The 22,373-nt window shown below is 35.5% G+C and overlaps 3 protein-coding genes across 3 annotated transcripts; 2 read left to right on the plus strand and 1 right to left on the minus strand.

Annotated features, from left to right (window-relative positions):
- The first annotated feature begins 3,587 nt into the window (after nucleotides 1–3,587).
- aspr (asperous) lies at nucleotides 3,588–13,426 on the plus strand. Its single transcript, XM_014236401.3, has 8 exons — nucleotides 3,588–3,790; nucleotides 6,748–6,910; nucleotides 7,173–7,396; nucleotides 7,479–7,560; nucleotides 12,082–12,173; nucleotides 12,237–12,624; nucleotides 12,688–12,821; nucleotides 12,888–13,426. The coding sequence occupies exons 1-8, from the start codon at nucleotides 3,788–3,790 to the stop codon at nucleotides 13,116–13,118; spliced, it is 1,317 nt and encodes a 438-aa protein (XP_014091876.1). The 5' UTR covers nucleotides 3,588–3,787; the 3' UTR covers nucleotides 13,119–13,426.
- Nucleotides 13,427–14,171: 745 nt separating this feature from the next.
- On the minus strand, nucleotides 14,172–17,518 carry Rab35 (RAS oncogene family member Rab35). The gene is made up of 3 exons (XM_014237818.3): nucleotides 16,347–17,518; nucleotides 15,332–15,631; nucleotides 14,172–15,266 (listed from the first exon to the last, which is right to left on the minus strand). Exons 1-3 carry the CDS (start codon nucleotides 16,396–16,398, stop codon nucleotides 15,013–15,015), a joined length of 606 nt encoding a protein of 201 aa, XP_014093293.1. The 5' UTR covers nucleotides 16,399–17,518; the 3' UTR covers nucleotides 14,172–15,012.
- Nucleotides 17,519–17,829: 311 nt separating this feature from the next.
- su(f) (cleavage stimulation factor subunit su(f)) lies at nucleotides 17,830–21,625 on the plus strand. Its single transcript, XM_014237807.3, has 10 exons — nucleotides 17,830–18,079; nucleotides 18,151–18,473; nucleotides 18,540–18,815; nucleotides 18,882–18,993; nucleotides 19,056–19,247; nucleotides 19,819–20,010; nucleotides 20,088–20,501; nucleotides 20,564–20,671; nucleotides 20,947–21,241; nucleotides 21,315–21,625. The coding sequence occupies exons 1-10, from the start codon at nucleotides 18,047–18,049 to the stop codon at nucleotides 21,539–21,541; spliced, it is 2,172 nt and encodes a 723-aa protein (XP_014093282.1). The 5' UTR covers nucleotides 17,830–18,046; the 3' UTR covers nucleotides 21,542–21,625.
- Nucleotides 21,626–22,373: the final 748 nt, after the last annotated feature.

Consider the following 22,373-nt stretch of genomic DNA (forward strand, 5'->3'; position numbering starts at 1 on the left):
TTTGATGAATTATTAAAGAAAAAAAATATTTTTAAACTCCTTGACAAATTGCTGGATTTTTGTTAGTGCAAGGTAGAACCTTACTAATAAATAATATCATAAAAATTATTGAAAAGTCTAGCAAACAATGAATGAAATTAAGAAATTGATTGATTAGATTGAACTGGAGGTGAAGAATAATATGTATATATACATAATTGTCTATATATATAAATATTGTTCATACATACACACGACATTTACGACTTTCTGATAAAGCGATGCATTCATAAAAAATGTATATGTCATAACGAAGCAAAAAGTACATAGTACATACATTTATATGTTCATTTATGCATATATGTATGCACGCTATACATCACAATTAAAAATATTTTTTGAAAACATAATAATAAAATCAAAATGCTGTCACATCAGCGAGCTAAATGCTCTGCTACTCGCATGACAACGCTGATAGCTTATCGCTTGTGGAGTATTTTAGAACATGATTGGGCAAATTGCCAACAAAAAACTTAATAATGTGTTAATAAAATATTATATATACATATGGACCACCCGCTAGGTTGGCATAACGAAATTTGTTATCAAAACAAATAGCAGCAAATACAAGTTGGTTAAAGAGTTTCTTCGCAAAGAAATAGCACTACTAACTCCAATTGCTTTTTTTTTCTTAAGTTGGTACATCTATCGTGTGAACACATGCAAAGTTACAAGTCATTCTGTCAATTAATTCTTTGTTTACAAGCCATTTGAAGTTGACGTGTCGTATCTTTTTAATATGGAAAAAATAAAATTGTTTATCGCGCAGTGCTAAGATTCTTTGTTTTGAAAGGTTTAAAAGCAAAGGAAATTTATGAACAATTGTTAGAAGTGTATAAGGAGTACTCAACTTCAAAACTTTCAAAAAAATAAATTTTCATCAAGACTATGCATCTGCTCACAAAGATTTTTAACAATGACAAAATTCAAGGAACTAAAGTACGAATTGCTTGAACATCCACCGTATTTATCAGATTTTGCTCATAACGAATACTACATCTTCAGAAACCTGAAACAATTCCTTCGTGGAGGGCGGGTTTCGTCGAATGGAGAAGGTGGCAGATAATTTATTTAAGCACAAAAATTAATATGGTGAAAATGTTTAACTTCCAAATGGAAAAGAATTGGCAGAAAATTATAAATTGCATATAATATTATAAGAAAATTATTATCAATTTTATAACAATAAGATATTTTTAAATAATTTTTAATTTAAAAAAAACTTGGAAAATACCAAATTTTGAAGTTTATTTTGAAAAAAAAAATAATTTTTAATTATAAATTTTTAACAAATTTATAAAATTAAATGATTTTAGTATGTAAAAATTAAAAACAAAATATTGTAATTAAAAAAATTTCATGATATCAAATTAATTATGAAATATTTTAAAATAAAATAATTTTTGTTTTCAAAAAAAAATTGGTGGTTCAAGATTGCAAAAAAATTACTTATTTAAATTTTTTTTTTTTAAACTATGAATTAATTATTCAAACCAAATTTAAGAAAGTTGAGAAAACTTATTTTTTTGAAATTTATTTTTTGTAGAGAACGGAACATGTAATAGGTCGAAGATGCCAAGTCTGGCGAATATAGTGGGTGTGGTAGCACAACCCATTCAAGCTGCAAAAGCTTTTGGTGAGTCATCATACTTGTATGAGGTCTCGCATTACCTTAGTTGAATACTACATCTATTCTGGCCTCTTTAGCTTTAGTGCAATTTGACGGCGCCATTTACAATGCGCTTCAAAAAAAGCAAATCACAGTCGTTAATGCGACGAAGCAAATTTCGTTTTGTAAGAACATGAGGAACCCGTATGTCAAGCTTCGAAATTAAACCCAGGCGTTTCATGTGCTTGTGAACGGTCGCGTTAGATAAATTTTATCTTTCAACAATCTCTCGAGTTGTTATTCGACGATTTGCATCGACCAAAGTTTTATTTTAACCACATTGGCTTTAAAATCTCTTCCAGGACGTGGTGCATCCTCAAGATCGAAATTTTGCAAACCAATTTCGGCATTGGCGTTCGGTCAACATATCTTCTGCGTACACTACACATGATTTTCGCCTTGCTTGAACTGCATTTTTAACCTTTTAATAGTAAAAAAGTAAAATATGCCGAAAATGCTGTTTTCGATCTTCCAGCTTTGATCGGGCACCAAACAAAAAATATTCCAAAAAATTTAAGAAATTTTTTTACAAACAAGCCTTACTTTGCATATATCAGCTGTTCAAATATATAACGGTAAAGCGTTAAAGTGTGAAGTTGGCTGCGAAGAAATGCAATATGATCAGTTGTTGTCATCGAATGTAATTACCTAGTGAACGACCCCATAATTTACCTATTGAACCCTTTTGCAAAAAGGAAATTGTTTCAGTTTGTAATTAACTGTGTATACTCTTGAAAAAAAAAATTTACTTTAAAAGCGTTTGTGTTAGGGTGCTTATAGAGATCCATTATGTTCTAAGAAAGATGGTTGTAGCATTAGCCAATAAACCGTTTCTCCAAAGTTTTTTTTCTCATTTATGAGATATTATTGCTGTTTTTGCTATAGCGGAACAAAACATTTTCCAAATAGTTTTTAAGAAATTTGGTCGCATATGCATACGAGTACGTTCCGCACTATCGTAGGAATGTTTGTGTATTCGTCAAATTTCGTTTGACTTCGTAGCTCGAAACGTCAACAATTGATGACTGGAAAGTGGAAATTTTTTAGAGCAAACTTTGTGGGGTTTGGCTTCACTCACTTAAAAGGCGTTGGTTTCACAGCTTGGCATTAAAGCTTTTTTCCATACAAACTATTGGCGTGTACAAATAGATCATTTATTTTTGATTCCCACATTTGGAATTTATTTTTTTTTAAGCGCAACATTTAATACAAAAATTTTATGGGGTGAGGCATTAAAAATGTGTAGCTTTAATGAGCTTCTAAGCAATCTAACAGCAGCGCCCTCATTCATGCATCCATAAAGCCATATTTGTATGGAGTCCACCTCCAGAGTGTACACGTACAAGTAATTTATTGTGGATTCGCTTGCAGCGCATCACAGTGCTTCTTTTTCTAAATAAGTGTAGTGTATGTACGAAGTTTTTATAATTTTCTCCACACCAGTTTATACAACCTTTTATATTTTAATTCATTAAATTTTTTGCAATAATAATTTTTTCGAGAATTATGGCAAACCAGCCTTTCCACCTCGTTACGAAGAAAAAAGTCTAATTAACTTGTTCTTACTCAATTATTTTATGCCCATTGATCACTACTAGCTGAAGCGCGCCCACGCGGCTCATCACGTCAAGTCGCGCTACTAAATTTAGCGTTGTGCGAAAAGTTGTGTGAGTGTGCGCAAGTGCGCTCAAACGAAAAGCAGGAGTAGAAAGTTAAGTAATCTTTGTGAAATCCACTCAAATGCTCAAACAAGTTACCATACTCACGTTGAGCTGCTGAGCGCACGCGCAACCGCGAGACGACACCTTAAGCCGTCAGCCGTAAGTCACTGCCACAGGTGCGCTCAAACACGCAGCGGGTAGTATAAAAGCCAAATATTGGCGGAAGCCCGCAAACAGTTGTGGTTTGCCAGCTGAGACACGCGTCAAAGAAGCTTTAATATACAGCAAATAGTTTTCAAGACAGAACCGCCGATTCTGTACAACAAGCAGGCTGTGTGAGCCGTTAAAGTTATTTAATTTAGTGTGCGAACAAACGCAATAAACAAACACGCTTGAAAAACAATAAAAACGTAGCAAAATGGTGAGTCCTCCTGCCGTTGGCGTTGACATTATCGACAGACAGTGTTGCAATCGCTGTAGGAATAAAACACGATCGGCTTTGGGCTGTAGTAAACAAATTCAGAACGTGACTCGAATTTTAAGTTTCAAACAAAACTTTGTTGAAGTTTTATTTTGAAAATACCCAAAAATAACAACAAAAGAAATTATAACAATTATTCTTAGTGTGTTTGTTTGTATGTATGTGTGCATAAATGTACTTTGGTATCGTGTCGGATGACTAAATGCACTGTGACAAAAGGTGATATGCCAAAAGTCCAATTCTGTGCGAAATTTGTATGCCGGTGATGCTTACAAAAATTTATTGTTATTTTCATGTTTTGTTTTAAATGACAAAGAACAATTTAGCGGGCACTGACTACCAGAAACATTAATGTAAACATAAAAATTAACTTAAAATAAGACATGAATAAAAATTAAATGCAAAAATATATATTTAAAAGTAAAAACTATTTCAAAATTAAAAAAAAAATATTTTATAACTATTAAAAAAAGTATTTTCAAAATAAAAAAGAAATACTTTAAAAATAAAAAAAATAAATTTTTAATAAAAGAAATATTTTATAATTAATAAAAAAAAATATTTTAATATAAAATTAAAAAAATTTTTTGAGATAAAAAAAATATTTTTTTTTATTAAAAATTCTTTTATATTATAAATTTTTGATTAAAATATTTTTTAATTAAAAAAAATACATTAAAATTTAAAAAAAATATTTCAAAATGAAAAGAAAAATATTCTAAAATAAAAGTATATATGTATGTATATAAAAATACTTAAAAATTAAATAAAGGTTATTTAAAAAATACTTAAAAATTAAAAAAAAAATTATTTAAAATATATTGCATTAAAAAATTAATTTCTTCTTTTATAAAAATATGTTTTAAAATTAAAAAAATATATTTTAAAATTAAAAGTAAATATTTAAAAATACTTAAAAATTAAATAAAGGTTATTTAAAAAATACTTAAAAATTAAAAAAAAAGTTCTTTAACAAATATTTCATTAAAAATTTATTTTGCAGAGAAAATAAAGGCAATATCAAAAAATTATTTGAAAAATAAATAAATAAGTAATTTTAAAATGAAAAAAAAATTTGATATACATATCCATATATACATACATATAATTTTATATATCTTTGGCATTTTTTTAATTATAAAAATTGTTTCGAGGGAAAATAATGCTAAAAACATTTTTAAATAAAAAAAATACCAAATTAAAAAAATTATTAATAAAAAAAAAATGTATAAATAAAAAAAATAAAAATAATAAATTTAAATAAAAAAATCAAATTAAAGAAAAGTTTAGTAAATTTGAAGTACCAAAAAGTCTTTCGCTAAAAACTTGATTTTAATATGCAATTTTTTTTATGAAACCAAAAATCAGTTGAAAAATCAAAATTATAACTTTTTCAAGTCAACTTTTGTATGACTCCATTTATACGGTTACGCTCACAAAAAATCGATAACCAATTGAGTAGTTCAAAACCGGTCAAAATTGACGTAGGCGTTGACAATGCAGTGAACTTGATTTTTAAGTTAATTGTTTCCAGGCAAATTGGTCACGATCTTTTCTATAAATGGAGCTGCAACAAGATTTTGCAATAAAAACAACAAATACTTAAGCAAAAAAGAATCACAAATGTGTCATCATTTACTTTGTATTAATATATGTATGTATGTATTCACTTTAGGGACTTTTCAACTCGTTTAAATATTCAAACATTCGCAAATATATTAATATTGACAGTTGAATGGTCAAAACTATGCAAATATGGACTTAGTCAGCAAGTGGGTTGAGCGCAAACGCAATTAAATTTGACGAATTAACTAATTATTGATATAAATGAAATTCTAATATTTTTTATTACATTTTACAAATTTTAATATTTTTTTTAAAGCTTTTTTTTTAATTTAAAAAATATGAATATTTTTTTAAGTATTTTTTTTTGTTAAAAAATTGGTTTTATTTTTTTTTAAGTATGTTTGTTTCTAATTTTTAAAAGTTTAATATGTTTTTTAAGAAAGTTTTTAATTTTTTAAATCTTAATTATTGTTTTGTATATTTTTTCTTCAAAATTAAAAATATTTAATTTTCTTTAAGATATTTTCAAATTTTAACCACAATTTTTTTTTAGTTTTTAAAATTTTAATTTTTTTTTAATTTTAAAACTTTGTTGTTTATTAAATTTTTAAAATTTTTAAATTTAAAAAATTTTGGAACGCTTTGTATTTAAATTTCAAACAAAAGTTTGCGAAAATTACTTCGGAGAAGTATACTATACATCAAGTGTTTTTAGCAAGCATTATTTTGAACAAAAAGTCAAAAAGTACGAGTACACGAAGCTTTTCAGCTTTCAAAGTTCTCTATATCTCATTATAACAAAAAGCCTGAAACCAAAAAATTTTTTCAATACAATTTCTTGAACTGCCCGCGTCTTCAAGGACTCTAGCGCCTTAAAAAAATTGAAATCTAACTTTTCGTGAAAAATTGGTTTCAAAGTAGAAAATATTTATAATAGATGAAGCCAAGACAAACATAAGTGAGTAGCTATTCCATACCTCAAAAATCGGTAAAATGAACATATTTACTAAATAGTTTCGAGAAAGTCTGCTGGACAACCGTGTCTGGTCAGAAGCAAATTTGAGATATATCGGTTACGTATACGTGATTATCTAGAAAATGGGTTAAAAAAGGACTCTTGCCGTTGTTAACACATTAAATCTGGTTCTTAGGGTGAACTGTTTAAATTTAAGAGATTATTGGTGTGGATTGTTTTGTATAAGAACGTTTATTAGGTGGTTCTATAACAATACTCCACAAGCTTTGACCGCTTACTTAACTGAATAACTGTAGAACCATTAGTGAGCTGTCAAAAGTTCCAATATTAAACATTTCTACTCTCTCTTTTTCAGCCTTCGAAAATCGCCTTGAGCTTTGTGCTCCTGCTCGCCGCAGCCAGCAGCTTTCCAGAGGTTCTAGGTAAAAACGTAGACAAACGTTGCGTGAACTGCACGTATCGTACATATTACACTTCCGCCAGCAGCCCGTCACAGTACACAGCACGAGATGCCAGCGGTATTTATGCATTCTAAATTCGTACAAAATCACTTTTGCTGTCACATGAAGCACAAATTTCTTAGCAACGCGCATCACATCCATATATATCTACTAAGATTTGGCACCGTCACAACATTTCTGGCTTCAAGCCTCACCTCACAACTAATAATTCGCTTTAACCTCTCGTCCATTGACTCTCTTCGCCTCTGCTTCTCACATTAGCAAACAATTCCTATTTTAATTCATTCCATTTTCCACTTTACTTCCTCTCATCTTCTAGTCGATGGCTGTCATGGCAATCCTTGCGGTGTGAATGCTGTTTGCCAGGATGCTAGCGGCCGCCCCGTCTGCTCCTGCCCACCTGGTCATAGCGGCAATCCGCTGACACACTGCAACCGTGGCGAATGTTTGGACAACATCGACTGCCGTGGCGATTTGCAATGCAGGGATAATCGTTGTGTGAATCCCTGTGTGGGCGCTTGTGGTCTCAATGCCAATTGTGAGGTATGCTTATTGAGCTCAAAGGAATAATTTTGTAGAAGTCCGATTTTTATTATATATCCATTATTTTCTTCTTATTTTACAGCCCAAAAATCACGTTGCCGTTTGCAGTTGCCCCACAGGCTACAGAGGTGATCCATTCACTTCCTGCCATCGCGTTGATCCTGGTGAGTATCATACTTATGTTTTATTGGGCTGTACAGAGTGCGATTCAGGTACTAGAATTTACTTCCGGGTTTGTTATTAGCTATCAAACGAAATATTCGGATCTTACTAGGCCAATGTAGGTTCCAGTCCGATTTTTGATTTGCCTAAGATATTTGCATCTGGTTTGTGTGAATCGGATCTGTAAGTATCAGCCACAGCAGTCCACAGTTTCAATCAGCCTCAATCGGCTTCTAGTTTCGAAAGTCGGTGCCAGTTAAAAATATTGTGCAAAGTCAAGACTTGATCCCTCTTATGTTCATAGGGTATGTTCGTGTTTCAAGGGGATGTTCGAGTCACCGGTTACTTAGACCCGACTGTCGTGGGAACGCAAGACATATTCTCCAGCAATGAAAATCTTTAGGGCCAAAGCTCATCTCTTCACAGTTTGAGGTATTCGCAAAGTTCCTTGTATATTTCGTATAGAAAGGCATCCTACGAATAAAAAGCTGAGCCATCAAAGGTGAAGAAATTCCTAAACACGAAATGTTCAAAGTAGGATAGTATCTTACGAAGTAAATCGTCAAAAAGGTCACTAAAGCTCATAATACTAAGTCTACCAACACTAAACAATCTGTAGCCCGACATTACGAGATCCTACAACGCGAAATTTTAAAATTCGAGAAACCAAGAAGCCAGTGAGCTAAGTAGCCAGTGATATAAATCCTAAACAACAATAATTCATACAGTCGTATAGACTATGTAGCCACTTAGTGAGAAAGAACAACTTTAAGAGCGTTCTGCAGTGAAAACGCGTGATTACATAAAACCGAGTTTCATAGAAAAGTCAAGCAGACACTCAGCGTCGCGCAATACCACCAAGCTTAAGGCCCACGCGCATATCCGACTTCAAGATTGGTTCTTTACTAGCTGTAATTGAGACGGAAATGATACAAGGCACACGTGTGACGCATTGCGTAACAACATGTTGCTAGTTATGCACTAATTTCTAGGTAAAGTGAATGTTACTCATACGCCCAGTTGCACCAGCCCCGAGCGAGCTAAAAAATTACGTAAATTCTAGTATTTGTTTGTAAACAATTTTTTGCGGCTAGTCGGGTTTGTTTAACCCTCAACTTGAGTGGGGGAAAAGCGGAAAATATTATGTGGTGAGGGCGTTCAATAAATCAGTAATAAAATATAGCAAAGCCACAGCGCTGGCTAACATAACCACAAAAGTAATGCGACGTAATATAAACAAAAATTGTTGTTGTTGTTGTATTTTTAGCACAGAACTAAAGCTTAGGCGTATAATTTGTAGAGATTACAAATATTTGCATTTTTTAATGATTTTAACTAATAAATTTGCGCATGTGTGCGTGCGTTTGAGCGCAGCTGTCTTGCTTCCCATGTCAGCCCACATATTTTTCAGCTTATTAGCTGCTTTTTACAATTGAATTTTTGCTACTAATTTATTTATTGGCACAAATATGCGATTACTGCACATTTATGGTAATGATTATTATGCATTACCTCAGCGGAATCACTATGGGAGCCGAAGCGAACGCTTGGCGCCAAGTATTCTAAAGCAAAGCGACTGCACACAAGCGCAAAAACATAAATAATGAAAAATATTACAAAAAAGGAAGAGTGAAAAATGTCATGAGTGAAGTCACACGCTTTAGCAGATCAGCAGTGGGTTCCGGTTCACCTTCATGTTCCGCGCGAAATATTGTTTTTGTTTCGTAATGTATTTTAACAAGCAATGGAGAGCAACAATTTTTAAATTACAAAAAATAAAAAATAAAGAAAAGAACAATAAAAAAATATAAAAAACAAAATAAAATAATAAAAAAAAACAATAAAAAAAAAATTAAAAAATAAATAAATAAAAGAAATAATAAAAAACCATATAATAAAACAAAAAACAATAAAAAAAACCGTAAAATAAAACAAAAAAGAAACAACAATAAAACAATAATAAAAAAATTATATGAAATAAAACAAAAAAAAAAACAATAAAATAAAACAAAAAAATAATAAAAAAAATATTACAAAAATAAACAGTAATATAAAACTAAAACAAACAACAAAAAAACAACAAAAATTAAAAAAAATAAATTAATAAAAGGAACAATAAAATAAAAAATATAAACAATAAAAAAACCATAAAATAAAACAAAAAAAAAAACAATAAAAAAAGAAAAATAAACAATAAATAAAAAGTAAGTTCGGTTACACCAAAGTTGTAATACCCTTCACAGGTGCATTTCTTATAGCTAAAACGGGTATAAAAAATTATTTTGATCGTTCAGTTGGTATGGCAGGCAGAGCTATAGCGGTCCGATCTAAAAAAAAATCGTTAAGGGATTGTAGTCTTGCCTTGGACAAGAATTTTTGTCAAATTTCGTGTAGGTATCTTGTCAAATAAAACAAAAAAATCAAGTTTTGCATACAAGAACTTGATTCCGATCGTTCAGTTTGTATGACAGCTATAAGCTATAGCGGGCTGATACAAGCGGTTCCGTTTGTATATACACGAACTAGTCCGGTCTTTGAGATATCGATATGAAATTTTGCACGCGTTCTTTTCTCCTCCAGAAGCTACTCTTCTGTCGGATGGACACTAAATCGACAACATATATTTATATGTACATATAAACTTTATAAGGCCTCCGATGTTTCTTTTGGGGTCGTTCTTACAAAGTTCGTGACAAAGTTAATATACCCTGTTCAGGCTATAAAAAATGCTTCGCTAAAGTTATTAAAAAGTCGTATTGGGATCACTGCAGCATCACCAAGGCGAGCTGTGCGCTTAATTTGCTAAATTGTGCTGGTCAGCAGCGCGCAATATTGTTGTCGGTTGCGTTGGCGTGCGAGTGACAAATATACATATACATATGCGTCTACGTTATTAATGCCGACAATGCATATTGCTGATCGTCAACAGTTCACTGCTGTCTTATCTGCCAAGCGAGTAAATAAATAAAATACTTTATGATATCAAGAATGCGATAATAAAGGGTGTCCCATTTCGCAAAAACAATAAATGAACAAAAAAAAATATTTGCTAAATTGGTAAATATGGTATATAAAAATCGATTAATTTTTGTATCGTCGCGGATTCCAACTCGCTGTGGCGTAAAAAAAACCAGTTGCCGTCTTTGGTTGAAAAATTTCATAATTTAAGACAAAGTCCCAACAAATTCTAAGCCACATCCGATCAAGGACTTTCACCTTAAAAGCTGCTGTTGTAGCCGCAGAAAGTATTCCTTAAACAATTTTGAAGAATGCCGAGTTTGCAGTCGAATAAAAATTCGGGTTCGTTCCGGTTATGTCGACCCAACTATCCGGACAGCAACAACAACCGGTATTGTCTTACGCTTCCTCGACTGCGAACATGCCTTTTTCGAAACAGTTTGAAAACTAGCAACCAATAATTTATCTACAGCAACACTCCGGTACATGAAAATAGACGCCACCTTTGTTTGTAAGATTTAACAAATCTCGAGAATCTTTGCTCCTTCTTTCGCAAGAGATGTGAGTATTTTTGTCAACAAACTTGCCATGACCACAGATATATGCCAAAAATATTCGAGTGAACTAAACTTAACTTAACCAGAACAGGTCCAGCGTTCACCAATAGCTCTGCAAGCTCCCAAACAAAGTAGTGTTTACAGTCACAGAATGCAAATATCGTCAGCATAAATAACACACATAGGTAAAAAAAGGTTTTAAGACGGGCTTTCAATTTTCGAAAGTGTACTTGGGGTTATAAGACTCTTTTTTATAGAGAAAGCGAAAAAGAAACTGTAGTTATCATTCTATATTATTCCACCAACTTTACTATGGAAATATTGGCGTATTCTTAGTACGATTATCGTTATTGCGAAACTTTTCGAATAGCGTTACTGTTTTCGTAAAAATCCGCAAAAAATAAGAATGCAGACAAATACCCTCAACAACTGTGGTATAATCACTTAAGTTAAAGTTTTACGCTTTCCGAAGGCTGCTATATTTACCACATCAGCGTAAACAAATTAATTATTGGGGTTGAGGTTATGTTCAAGTTTTCTGGTAGCTGCTGTTAATTCATAGTGTAAATTTTTTTTACTTTCTTAAGACAATTGATTGGAATTCATGCTATCGCAATTGCTTACTCCATCAAACTAGAGGATATGATCGTATGTCGCTTGTCACGGCGATTTCTTCAAGAAAATTACATACATTAAGAACAGAAAGTTTCCGGAAATTGTAAATAAACGAAACATTTTAAATCTTCAGCGATATTTATTTTGTGGCCTTCAAAATATGCTCCGTCTGAAGCGTTACACATTATGCCACCTGTTGAAAATCCATGAATTGTTGTACGCTTTATTGACCGTCTGTCCCATTGGTCATTCCAAATCCATGCATGATGAACCAAACCGCGAATATAGACAAAAAAAAAAACAATTTCCGGAAACTTTCTGGTCTTAATGTAACTATTAGTAACAAATAGCTGGCGAGTACTTACACAAAATCACTGCTTTTTCTACTTTCAGATGAACAGTGCCATCCCAGTCCATGTGGCGTCAATACCAAATGTGAGATTTTGAATGGCGTGCCCACTTGTTCGTGTGTACATGGTTTCACTGTAAGTATAGTCGCTATTTAATAACGCCATTGCTATTAATATCTCAACACTGTGCAACCACAGGGCAATCCACTTAGCGGCTGTCGACACGAATGCGAACACGATGGCGATTGCAGCGCACGCGATACTTGCAGCAACTACAAGTGCGTGCCCGCTTGCCAGCAGTGCGGCATTGGCGCGACCTGCAACACAGTCGCTGGACATCGCGCCGTTTGCGAATGCCCCAAGGGCTACATTGGCTCGCCGTACACCGAATGTCGTGCCGAGTGCTATGGCGACTCCGATTGTCCATCCAATCGTCCAGCTTGTTTCTATGGCATCTGCAAGAACACATGTGATGGCGCATGCGGCGTTGGTGCTGATTGCAATTTGCGCGGTTTAACGCCTGTCTGCAGCTGTCCACGCGACATGACCGGCGATCCGTTTGTGCGCTGTCGGCCATTCACAAAGGGTGTGTATTTTATTGTATTTGTAAGTAAAAATTTTTACATAATTTTTGTTTAAACTTTAACAGAGGATCTCTGCGAGCCAAATCCTTGCGGCACAAATGCGCTCTGCATACCCGGCCATGACAATACTGGACGTGAGCGGCCGGTCTGCAACTGCTTGCCGGGCTACACGGGCAATCCATTGACGCACTGCTCGCGCGTATGCAAAAAATGCTTTAATTTTGTTTGTTTTTGTAATTACAGTTGTTGTTTTTTGTAAATGCAGGGTGAGTGCTTGAGCAACAACGAGTGTCCCGACAACAAGGCGTGCATCAACTATCAGTGTGTGAATCCCTGCATTGGCAAGTGCGCTTCGGGCGCTACCTGCGAGCCAAAGGCCCACTTGGCGGTGTGTAAGTGCCCGCCGGGTTACTCCGGCGATGCGTTGGTGTCGTGTCGCCAAACGCGCGCCTTTCCTGTGGCAAAATACGACGGCTGCACACAATGCGGAAAATAGTTTGGTGGTGCTGCTTGAGGCGAACGTTGGTTAAAACTGCCAAGCACGAAAGTGGGTGGATATATATTTATATGGTGTGCCAAAATTACTACTGACTTCGTATGTTTACATGTCGAGTTTTTTCTTTGTTTTGTTTTGATTTTTGTTTCTAACTCTAATGCCTTCTATACACTGCTCTGGAAATAAATTAATAAAAATGTATTATTTTGATAAATTAAGCATAATTTTGTAATAATAGTGCGGTTAACGCGCAATCGCTTTTCGCAATAAATTTAATTTATATTTTTTAAATAAATTCTTTAATAAAATATACTTAGAAAAATTATTTTAAAAATAGGTGCTTACCGTTATTGCTATATAGTTGTTGTTGTAACGGCAGAAAACCTCCCAAATGTAATTTAGAGCAATGCTGCTGATTTGACAAACCTTGGCCGGATAAAAATCCGGGTCCTTTCCGGTTACTTAGACCCGACGGTCGTGGCAACGGCTGGTCAATACCGGTAACCGGAACCGGAAATCGTGCGCGTTTCATGACACTCATAAAATCATGAGAATTATATGAACGTTATAAAATCCGGAATAATACCGGTAACCTCAACTGGTAGTCGCGGAAATTACCATACATGTCGCTAATAAGTCGGGTCAATATGGGCATATCGCTGATAAAATTCGGGTCAATATCGGTAACTGGAACCGGTAGAAGTCGTGGGAATTGCGGTTGGCTGATAAACTCCGGGTCAATACCGGTAACTGGAACCGGTAGTCGTGAGAATTATATGTCGTTGAATTCAGCCTCCTCTACGTATTACAACGGTTTTTTTCTGAGGTTTTCTGTATTATGCCGCTGAGTTCTGCCTCGACTGTTTATTTGAAGAGTTTTTTCTGAAGTTTTCTCTTTACAACCAACATTAAAAAATTTCCATTATAAAATAATAATTTGCATAACAGAAAAATAACAACCTTGGCGTATGTTGAAAAAGAGTTGTTCCGTTCGCAATGACAAATTTTCAACACAGACATATTTAATTATATCAAAAGTATTTTTTTTTTGACATGGTAAGACGTAATATCACTTATATTTAGTAGACTTTACTTTTTTTTATAATAATTGAATACAGTTTTATAAACGAAAGTGTTTCTTATGCACGAAATAAATACCAGTTGAAAGATGCAGCAATAAAAATAACAAACGTGTGTTACTGTAGCATTAAGGTAATTAAACCAAACTAATAAATAATTAATTAAACAATGTAGGTTGCTTAGGCTTACCTTTAGCATTTAAAAAATACTTTTTATATATGTATATTTATATGTTGTATGTACGTCTTGTGTATGTTATTGTATATATGTATGTATTAGTTAATATGTATGCATACATGTATGTAAATAACTGTGTATTTATAAAACGCTATGCTATTGCAGTTTGCTGCATATATATGGTTTTGGTGTGATTTCAATTTTTTTCTTTTTCATATTTTGTTTTACAAAAATGTTTACTTACAACACATACACATTTCTTTCTACATTTTTAGAATACCGCATTACTTTTATAACTGCTATAAAAATACTTATTTGCACTGCAGTATGCTGTCAAACATGCAACACAAACTGCTGCCGCTACGGCTTTGTATTTTGACAACTCACGTGACCGTATACTTGTATACATTGTACGCGCGTTGTTACTACACCTGGAATTGTTTTTGTTCTTTCTTATTTTGTGTGTTTATTTTTGCGTATACGCATATTTTTTTTTTATTGATGTACATATGTATATGTGTAGTATGTGGTATGTTTTGTATTTTATATATAATATATATTTTTAAAATATGCTGAGTACTGTGGTTTTATTGCGCGTTGTACACAAAACCGTTGTGGTGGTGGGGCGGCGTATGTTTCAACTGCAACATTTACTTTTTCGTTTATTCTTTGCCTGTTTCTTCAAAGTGATACTGTCCTTTTGTTGCTCATTTTGCGCATTACGCAGCTTATGCTGCAGCACCTGTCGCGTTATGGCGAGGAACATCTCTTCCACATTGATATTGTCTTTGGCGGATGTCTCAAACAGCTCGATGTCCATTTGGCGCGCAAAGCGCTGCGCATCCTCGGTGATGACCACTTTACGATCGGGATCATCATTTTTGTTACCCACTGCAAACGTAGAAATTTATTATTTGCTTTTGTGTTGTGATATTTACGTATGCAATCAATCTTACCCAATACTTTATTGACCACATCGCAATTATTTTGTATTTCATCTAACCATCTTCGCACATTCGCAAATGATTCGCCGTTCGTTACATCGTACACGATGATTACGCCATGCGTGCCGCGATAATAGGTGCTCGTTATAGTGCGGAAGCGCTCTTGTCCGGCAGTGTCCCATATTTGCAGCTTGATGCGCAGCCCATCGATGACAACGGTGCGTATCTTGAAGTCAACGCCGATGGTGGTGATGTAGGTGCCGGCGAAGGTATCGTCTGAGAAGCGTATCAGTAGTGATGACTTGCCAACACCTGCAAGCGTAAAGCAGCACGGAAAAAACAACAACAACAATTAATTAAAAGTGTAAACCAGCGAAAGTAAAAGTCGAAATAGAAAATTAGAAAATACGGTATATATTGCAGCACTTGATGAGTTTTGACACACGTGTGTGTGTACCAAGAGGTTAAACAGCGATTAGTTTAGTTAGTTGCTCATATAAATAGAAATTAGCAAACTCTAAGTCTGTTTACACTCAAATTCGATATACAAATCGTTTGACACATTACGTACATTGGTGAGCAAATATTTTAGTAGACTAATTAGCAAATTATTTTACTGTTATGCGTGCCTGGCAATAATAACCACATTAAACTTTAAAAAGAATGTTGGTATGTATTCATATAATATTATATCATACATAGAAAATTATCATGCATACTAAAATGTAGCAACAACATGCTAGTAAGTCAGCAAGCGTACGCCGCTGCGACCAACGGCCAGCAAATAGAATTAGTCATACAACGCTTTATGCGCTATATAGGCAGTTGGTGTAGCGCTGTGTATGCCCGCTAAGTATGTTGTGGCTGTTATTTTAGTTTCTTATGTGTTTTGCTAAAATTAGCTAACTTATGGGATGCAACGCAACTCATGCCTTAGCCTAAATTGACCCAAATTCCCTTGTGATGCATTTTTAGCAAAATATACCACATACATACATATGTATCTACTTCAAATGGGCATACTCACCACTATCACCTATAATTAATAATTTAAATAAATGGTCAAAGCCGCGTGCCATGACGCTTAGCTATTGTACGTTGATGTAGAGTTTAAGCTCCGTTTAGTAATGACTGTTACAGACAATAAGTGAACAATAGTTCCACAAAAAAAAATTATTCCAGTAAAAGAAAGGAATTCAGCGTTGTGTCGTTGATTTTTCTCTCTTTTGTGCTATATTTTTAAACTGTTGACTTATTATTTTGTTCCTTTGTGTGTGCTTTACGTTGAGACTTATCGCTGCTGTGTACGCCGACGCCAGTGATTCTTTTAAGGGTATTGATAAGGTGCTCAAAAAGGTTACACACAGCGCCCGGGCGGCAGATGGTGCTTCGAAGTTATTTCGTGTGGGACACAGAGTTTTATCAACGCCTACAAACGTTGGTGTCAGAAACTTGGAAGAATTTTGATATATGTATATCGCTATTGATATGCTAAATGTGACAAATGTTATTTTTGAATCTGTTGTTGTTGCTGCTTAGCTGTGAAGTTGCTGTTTTTTACGGTGTAAGCGTTTAGGGACACTTTGCCTGCGAGTTGCATTTAGCGATTCTGTTGACGGTAGGTGGGGATGTTAGATGTGTTTATACCACAGCATATAATTTTCTGTATGCTAATTGTTAGCTAATTTCACGTTTTCAGCAATTTGTCGGAAATATAGAGCAATCAAATTTTAATGCTCCGTATTTTTTCTGCAATTTCTCGTGTCAAGTGACCAGCACCAACGTCTCCAACACCCGCGTTCATACACTTAGCACTTTACTTTGTTGACGACAGCAACGGCAGCGTTAACGAAACCGACGTTATATGAGGGGAACTGTTACGGCAGCGCAAACAGCGGCTGAGACGACGTTACTTTTGTAGTTGCTTCCGCTCCCTTTTCGTTTTAATTTTTCCTTGGATTTCTCCCCTACTGATGCTAATGCTACTTTGCACAATGGACATACGTTAGAGTTTCGGGTTTGATGGGTTCAAATTTTACTCTAATATATTTGAAATATATGCTGCAGCTTGATTTATTGTCTGTTTTATATGTACGCACAAACTTTATAAACTATGCTGAAGTTTTCGCAATTGTAACTTTAATTCAAACGAGACGTCTCATTCACTTTCTGCCTTTACTTCAAATTACAATCGTCCGTCAATTTTGCCATTTCTGGCTTTTCTTTGTTTCGCTGGACGATGCCACTGTATGATATTTATAAAGAGGTGATACCTACCAGAGAATGTAAAATATCTAATAATCTACATTCTCTGTTTGAACGTTTGATTTTTATGCAAATTAATTAAATTAACAAATTTGTATAAACTGTGAAATGGTTTTTCTTTCAACACGCTTAAATTCAACTTAAAATATGCGGTCTTTTGTACATCTAGTTTTAATGTTTGTTTTTACGTGTACTCACATATGGCAGCATTAATTATTCGAGGTGTGTTTACTTGACGTTAGTGACGTTTAGCTTTTTCACAAAAAAAAGAGAAAAAAATTGCGGCATTTTTCAGCTAATTTTCGCGCTTGCACAGAAAAGAATAATTTCATTAATAAAATAGTGAATTTATACAAAATAAGGCGCAAATTACAATAAGAGTGCGTGACGTGGTTATAAGTGTGCTGTAGTGCATAAAAAACGGTAACCGCGTGTGTTGATAGTGAAGCTGCAGTTGCAAATATGTCCGTACGCGATCAAATTAAAATAGATATAGTGAGTAAACAACAAAATAAGCTACATTATTTTTTGCAATTATTAATTTTACAAACAATTATGAATTTTAGGAATGGGGGCACGAACGTTTGGTGCGTTCGCAACAGGTGGTGGAGATGCGTCCCTACGATATTGAATCGTGGTCGGTATTGTTGCGTGAGGCACAAACGCGTCCGGTAAACGATGTGCGCAGCTTGTATGAATCGTTAGTGAATGTCTTTCCAACAACAGCACGCTACTGGAAAATCTACATAGAACAAGAGATGAAAGGCAGAAATTTTGAACGTGTTGAAAAATTGTTCCAGCGTTCGTTGGTAAAAATTTTAAATATAGATTTGTGGAAGTTGTATTTGACATATGTGAAAGAGACCAAAGCTGGCTTGAGTACACACAAGTAAGTTGTTAACATGTTATTTTAGTCTAATATATTAATATTAATTTAATTTATTGCCTGTTGTAGAGAAAAGCTGGCACAGGCTTATGATTTTGCTTTGGAGAAAATTGGCATGGATTTGCATTCGTTTTCAATTTGGCAAGACTACATACATTTTTTGCGCAGCGTAGAAGCTGTAGGTAGTTATGCGGAAAATCAGAAAATTACCGCAGTGCGTAGAGTGTATCAGAAAGCGGTGGTTACGCCTATTGTAGGCATAGAACAGTTATGGAAAGACTATATAGCGTTTGAGCATAATATAAACCCTATAATATCGGAGAAAATGAGTTTGGAACGTTCGAAGTAATCTCACAAATTAATTTAGTTTGCTTAAACAAATTTGCAACAATATATATATATTTTATTTAGGGACTATATGAATGCACGACGTGTTGCCAAGGAACTTGAGATACTTACCAAAGGCTTGAATCGTAATTTGCCCGCCGTGCCACCGACGCTTTCCAAGGAGGAAATGAAACAGGTTTATGCGCTATAGTATAATAATTCGCTTGCATTTTTTAATATAAACATTCTACATATCAGGTTGACTTATGGAAGAAATTCATTGCATTCGAGAAATCAAATCCGCTGCGCACGGAGGACACTGCACTTATAACGCGCCGTGTTATGTTTGCCACCGAGCAATGCCTGCTCGTGCTTACACATCATCCAGCCGTGTGGCATCAAGCTGCGCAATATCTAGATCAAAGTGCGCAAGCGTTGGCGGAAAAAGGCGTGCGTATTGTGTTGCATAAACGTATAATTATATTTTTTAAATTTAACAGCTGGCGAAAAGGCTGCACACCGTCATTGTGTTTACAACTGTTTTGCAGCAGTGTGTTGTGTTTACTATTGATGTTGTGGTGCTGCATCGTCAAAGTGCGCTTTCTGACAAACAACTTGCTGCAGTGCTTACTTGTGCAAAAACGTAATCTTGCTGGAAAAGTTTCCAATAAAACGCTGTGTTATGCGCGCACTGCGCAACACAATATTGTTACAAATGCCATAATCAATTTCTTTTATTTTGAACTATTGTAAAATGATGCATGGTTGTATTGATGCATTTACATGGCAAACAACTGACAACTGAACTAAAAGTGTATATTTTTATGAAATTATTTTGCCAAATAATTGTAAAGATCTAAGCAGTTTTTGTTGTTGCAAAGCACTTGAAATATGTCGAACATGCAACTGCAACAATGCTTCCATTGACATCGCCCACTCACTGTGTTCACTAGCTTGTATATAAACTTGCCTGAGACAAATACATTTTTTTTAAATACTTTTTCTTTATCATTTGATACAGGATACACAAGCTGCAAAAATCTTCGGCGACGAATGCGCCAACATACTGGAGCGTTCTATTAATGGCGTCTTGAATAAAAATGCTCTACTCTACTTTGCCTACGCAGACTTCGAGGAGGGACGCATGAAGTATGATAAAGTTCACGCGATGTACAATAAATTGCTATCCATACCGGACATTGATCCAACGCTGGTAAGCTGTGCGCGCATGCGCAAGCCACTCAATAATTGTTTTGTAATACTAAATTTTGTTTACCCACCCTCATAAAGGCTTATGTGCAATATATGAAGTTTGCGCGTCGCGCTGAGGGCATAAAATCCGCGCGTGCTGTCTTCAAGAAGGGCCGTGAGGATGTGCGCTCACGCTATCACGTGTTCGTCGCGGCGGCATTAATGGAGTATTATTGTTCGAAAGATAAGGATATTGCTTTTCGCATCTTCGAACTCGGGCTGAAACGCTTCGGCGGCAGCCCGGAGTATGTCATGTGTTACATAGATTATCTGTCACATTTGAACGAGGATAACAATACGCGTGTGCTGTTCGAACGCGTGCTGTCATCGGGTGGTCTAACGCCGGCGCTTAGTGTAGATGTATGGAATCGTTTTTTGGAATTCGAGTCGAACATTGGCGATTTGTCGAGTATTGTAAAAGTCGAGCGCCGCCGCAGTGCGGTGCTGGAGAATGTGAGTGCTGAATTTCATAACTTTGGCGTGTGCGCCTTAAACTATGCTATATTTACTTGCAGCTGAAAGAGTACGAGGGCAAAGAGACTGCGCAACTGGTGGATCGCTATAAGTTTTTGGATCTTTATCCCTGCACAAGTGTAGAGCTGCGCTCCATCGGCTACACAGAGGTGAGTTGTTGTGGCCTTTCGTGTATTTTTTTTGAAACTTATATGTACGCATGCATTTGTAATTGCAATTTCAATGCTGCACGCGCCGCAATTGCTAGAAGAGTTACGTAAGTGTTAAAAAATTGGCTAACACAGCATTCTCTCTACATTACGCACAACTTCAGCGCAATGACATAATCACGTACAAAGCAACTCATTAGCACATATATAATTTTTATATATTTTTTTATACATTTTAATATAAAATTGTTAATGCTTGCTTCGCCACCTTACAGAATGTCGGTATTATGACGAATAAAAACGCCGCCAACGCAGCAGCTGCTAAGCTGGATGAACCCGATGTGGAGCAGGTGGTCTCGCTGCCGCGTCCCGATTTCTCGCAAATGGTGCCGTACAAGCCCAAAGTAAATGCACATCCCGGCGAGCATCCGCTGGCCGGTGGCACCTTTCCACAGCCGCCGGCCTTGGCCTCGCTGTGCGCACAGCTGCCACCGCCAGTGTCCTTTCGCGGTCCATTTGTCTCCATTGAAATGCTCTTTGACATCTTCAATCGCATCAAGCTGCCAGACGGTGCGTATTTACTGTTATTTACTGTTTGTAAAATTTATTTTCATTAATTATGCAATAATTTTGACGACCACAGCTGTGCCACTGCCCGTCGGCGATCATGGCTGCGACACGAAACTCTTCGATCTGGCCAAATCGGTGCATTGGATTGTGGATGACAGCATGTGCACCGGCGATGCGGGCAGTCTGAAGCGTCGACGCATGCTGCCTGGCGGCGACGACAGCGACGAGGAGGGCCAAACGCCAGCGCCACCAGCCAATGACATATACCGTTTGCGGCAGCAAAAACGCTTCTCCAAATAAGCTGTGTGACATTTTTTTCTTAAATATAAACTTTAAATATACATATAGTTGTAGTAAAAAGAAAACCATTATTTTTGCATGAAATTGAAGGCTTTAATTACCATCGTTAGATAACTTGTTGCCATTTTAAGGTTAACTAGATTATGCCTCTCTCATAGAAGCCTTCGTTCCTATTGGCAAAAAATTGAGACAGTCGATTTTCACAAGCCTCTCTTGAAGCGAATTCCTCACCAGCAAAACTGTTCGCCATGGACGGGAACACAGTTCCGGACTATAAGATGGATGTAGAAGAACCTGCCAACCAAGCTCCCGGAGCTTCTGGCGAGTCACTATCGATGCGTGTGGCCTGGCGCGATCCTAATAGATCAGAACTCCTCTCCTAGTAACCAAAGCTGGTCGCTTCTGTGCAATTGCTTCCTTCAGACGGTCCAATTGTTGACAGTACAGTTCCGAGTTAAGAGTTTTGTCGTATGGGAGCAGTTCATAGTAGATAATTAACTGCCAATCCCACCAAACACACAACAGAACCTTCCAGGCCGTCAATACTGGCTTGGATACCATTTCCACCGGTTCACCGCTTTTCGACCACGACCGTTTTCGCTTGACGTTGCCGTAAGTGCTATACTTTACAACGCCAGTCACCAACCACTTCAGAAATGGGTCAATTTTGTTGCGATTCAGCAGTGATTCGTAGATGAAAATTCGGTGCATGAGGTTTTTTTGCGTTAACTCGTGTGTCATCCATACATCGAACTTCTTTTCGTATCCAGCTTTATTCAAATGGTTCCAAATGGGTTTTTGTGCAATCTTTAGCTCTTGGGCAATCGAAACA

The sequence above is a fragment of the Bactrocera oleae genome, chromosome 5, assembly GCF_042242935.1.
Source record: "Bactrocera oleae isolate idBacOlea1 chromosome 5, idBacOlea1, whole genome shotgun sequence".
NCBI lineage: Eukaryota > Metazoa > Arthropoda > Insecta > Diptera > Tephritidae > Bactrocera > Bactrocera oleae.

Excerpts from the sequence above, each read along its gene's own strand:
- aspr (XM_014236401.3), top strand. Across the intron at positions 7,397-7,478 it reads GTCTCAATGCCAATTGTGAG|CCCAAAAATCACGTTGCCGT; the intron begins GTATGCTTATTG and ends CTTATTTTACAG. Across the intron at positions 12,174-12,236 it reads CGTGTGTACATGGTTTCACT|GGCAATCCACTTAGCGGCTG; the intron begins GTAAGTATAGTC and ends GTGCAACCACAG.
- Rab35 (XM_014237818.3), bottom strand. The coding sequence starts at position 16,398 with ATGGCACGCGGCTTTGACCATTTATTTAAATTATTAATTATAGGTGAT. Across the intron at positions 15,632-16,346 it reads ATTAATTATAGGTGATAGTG|GTGTTGGCAAGTCATCACTA; the intron begins GTGAGTATGCCC and ends TTACGCTTGCAG. Across the intron at positions 15,267-15,331 it reads TGTGGTCAATAAAGTATTGG|TGGGTAACAAAAATGATGAT; the intron begins GTAAGATTGATT and ends CTACGTTTGCAG.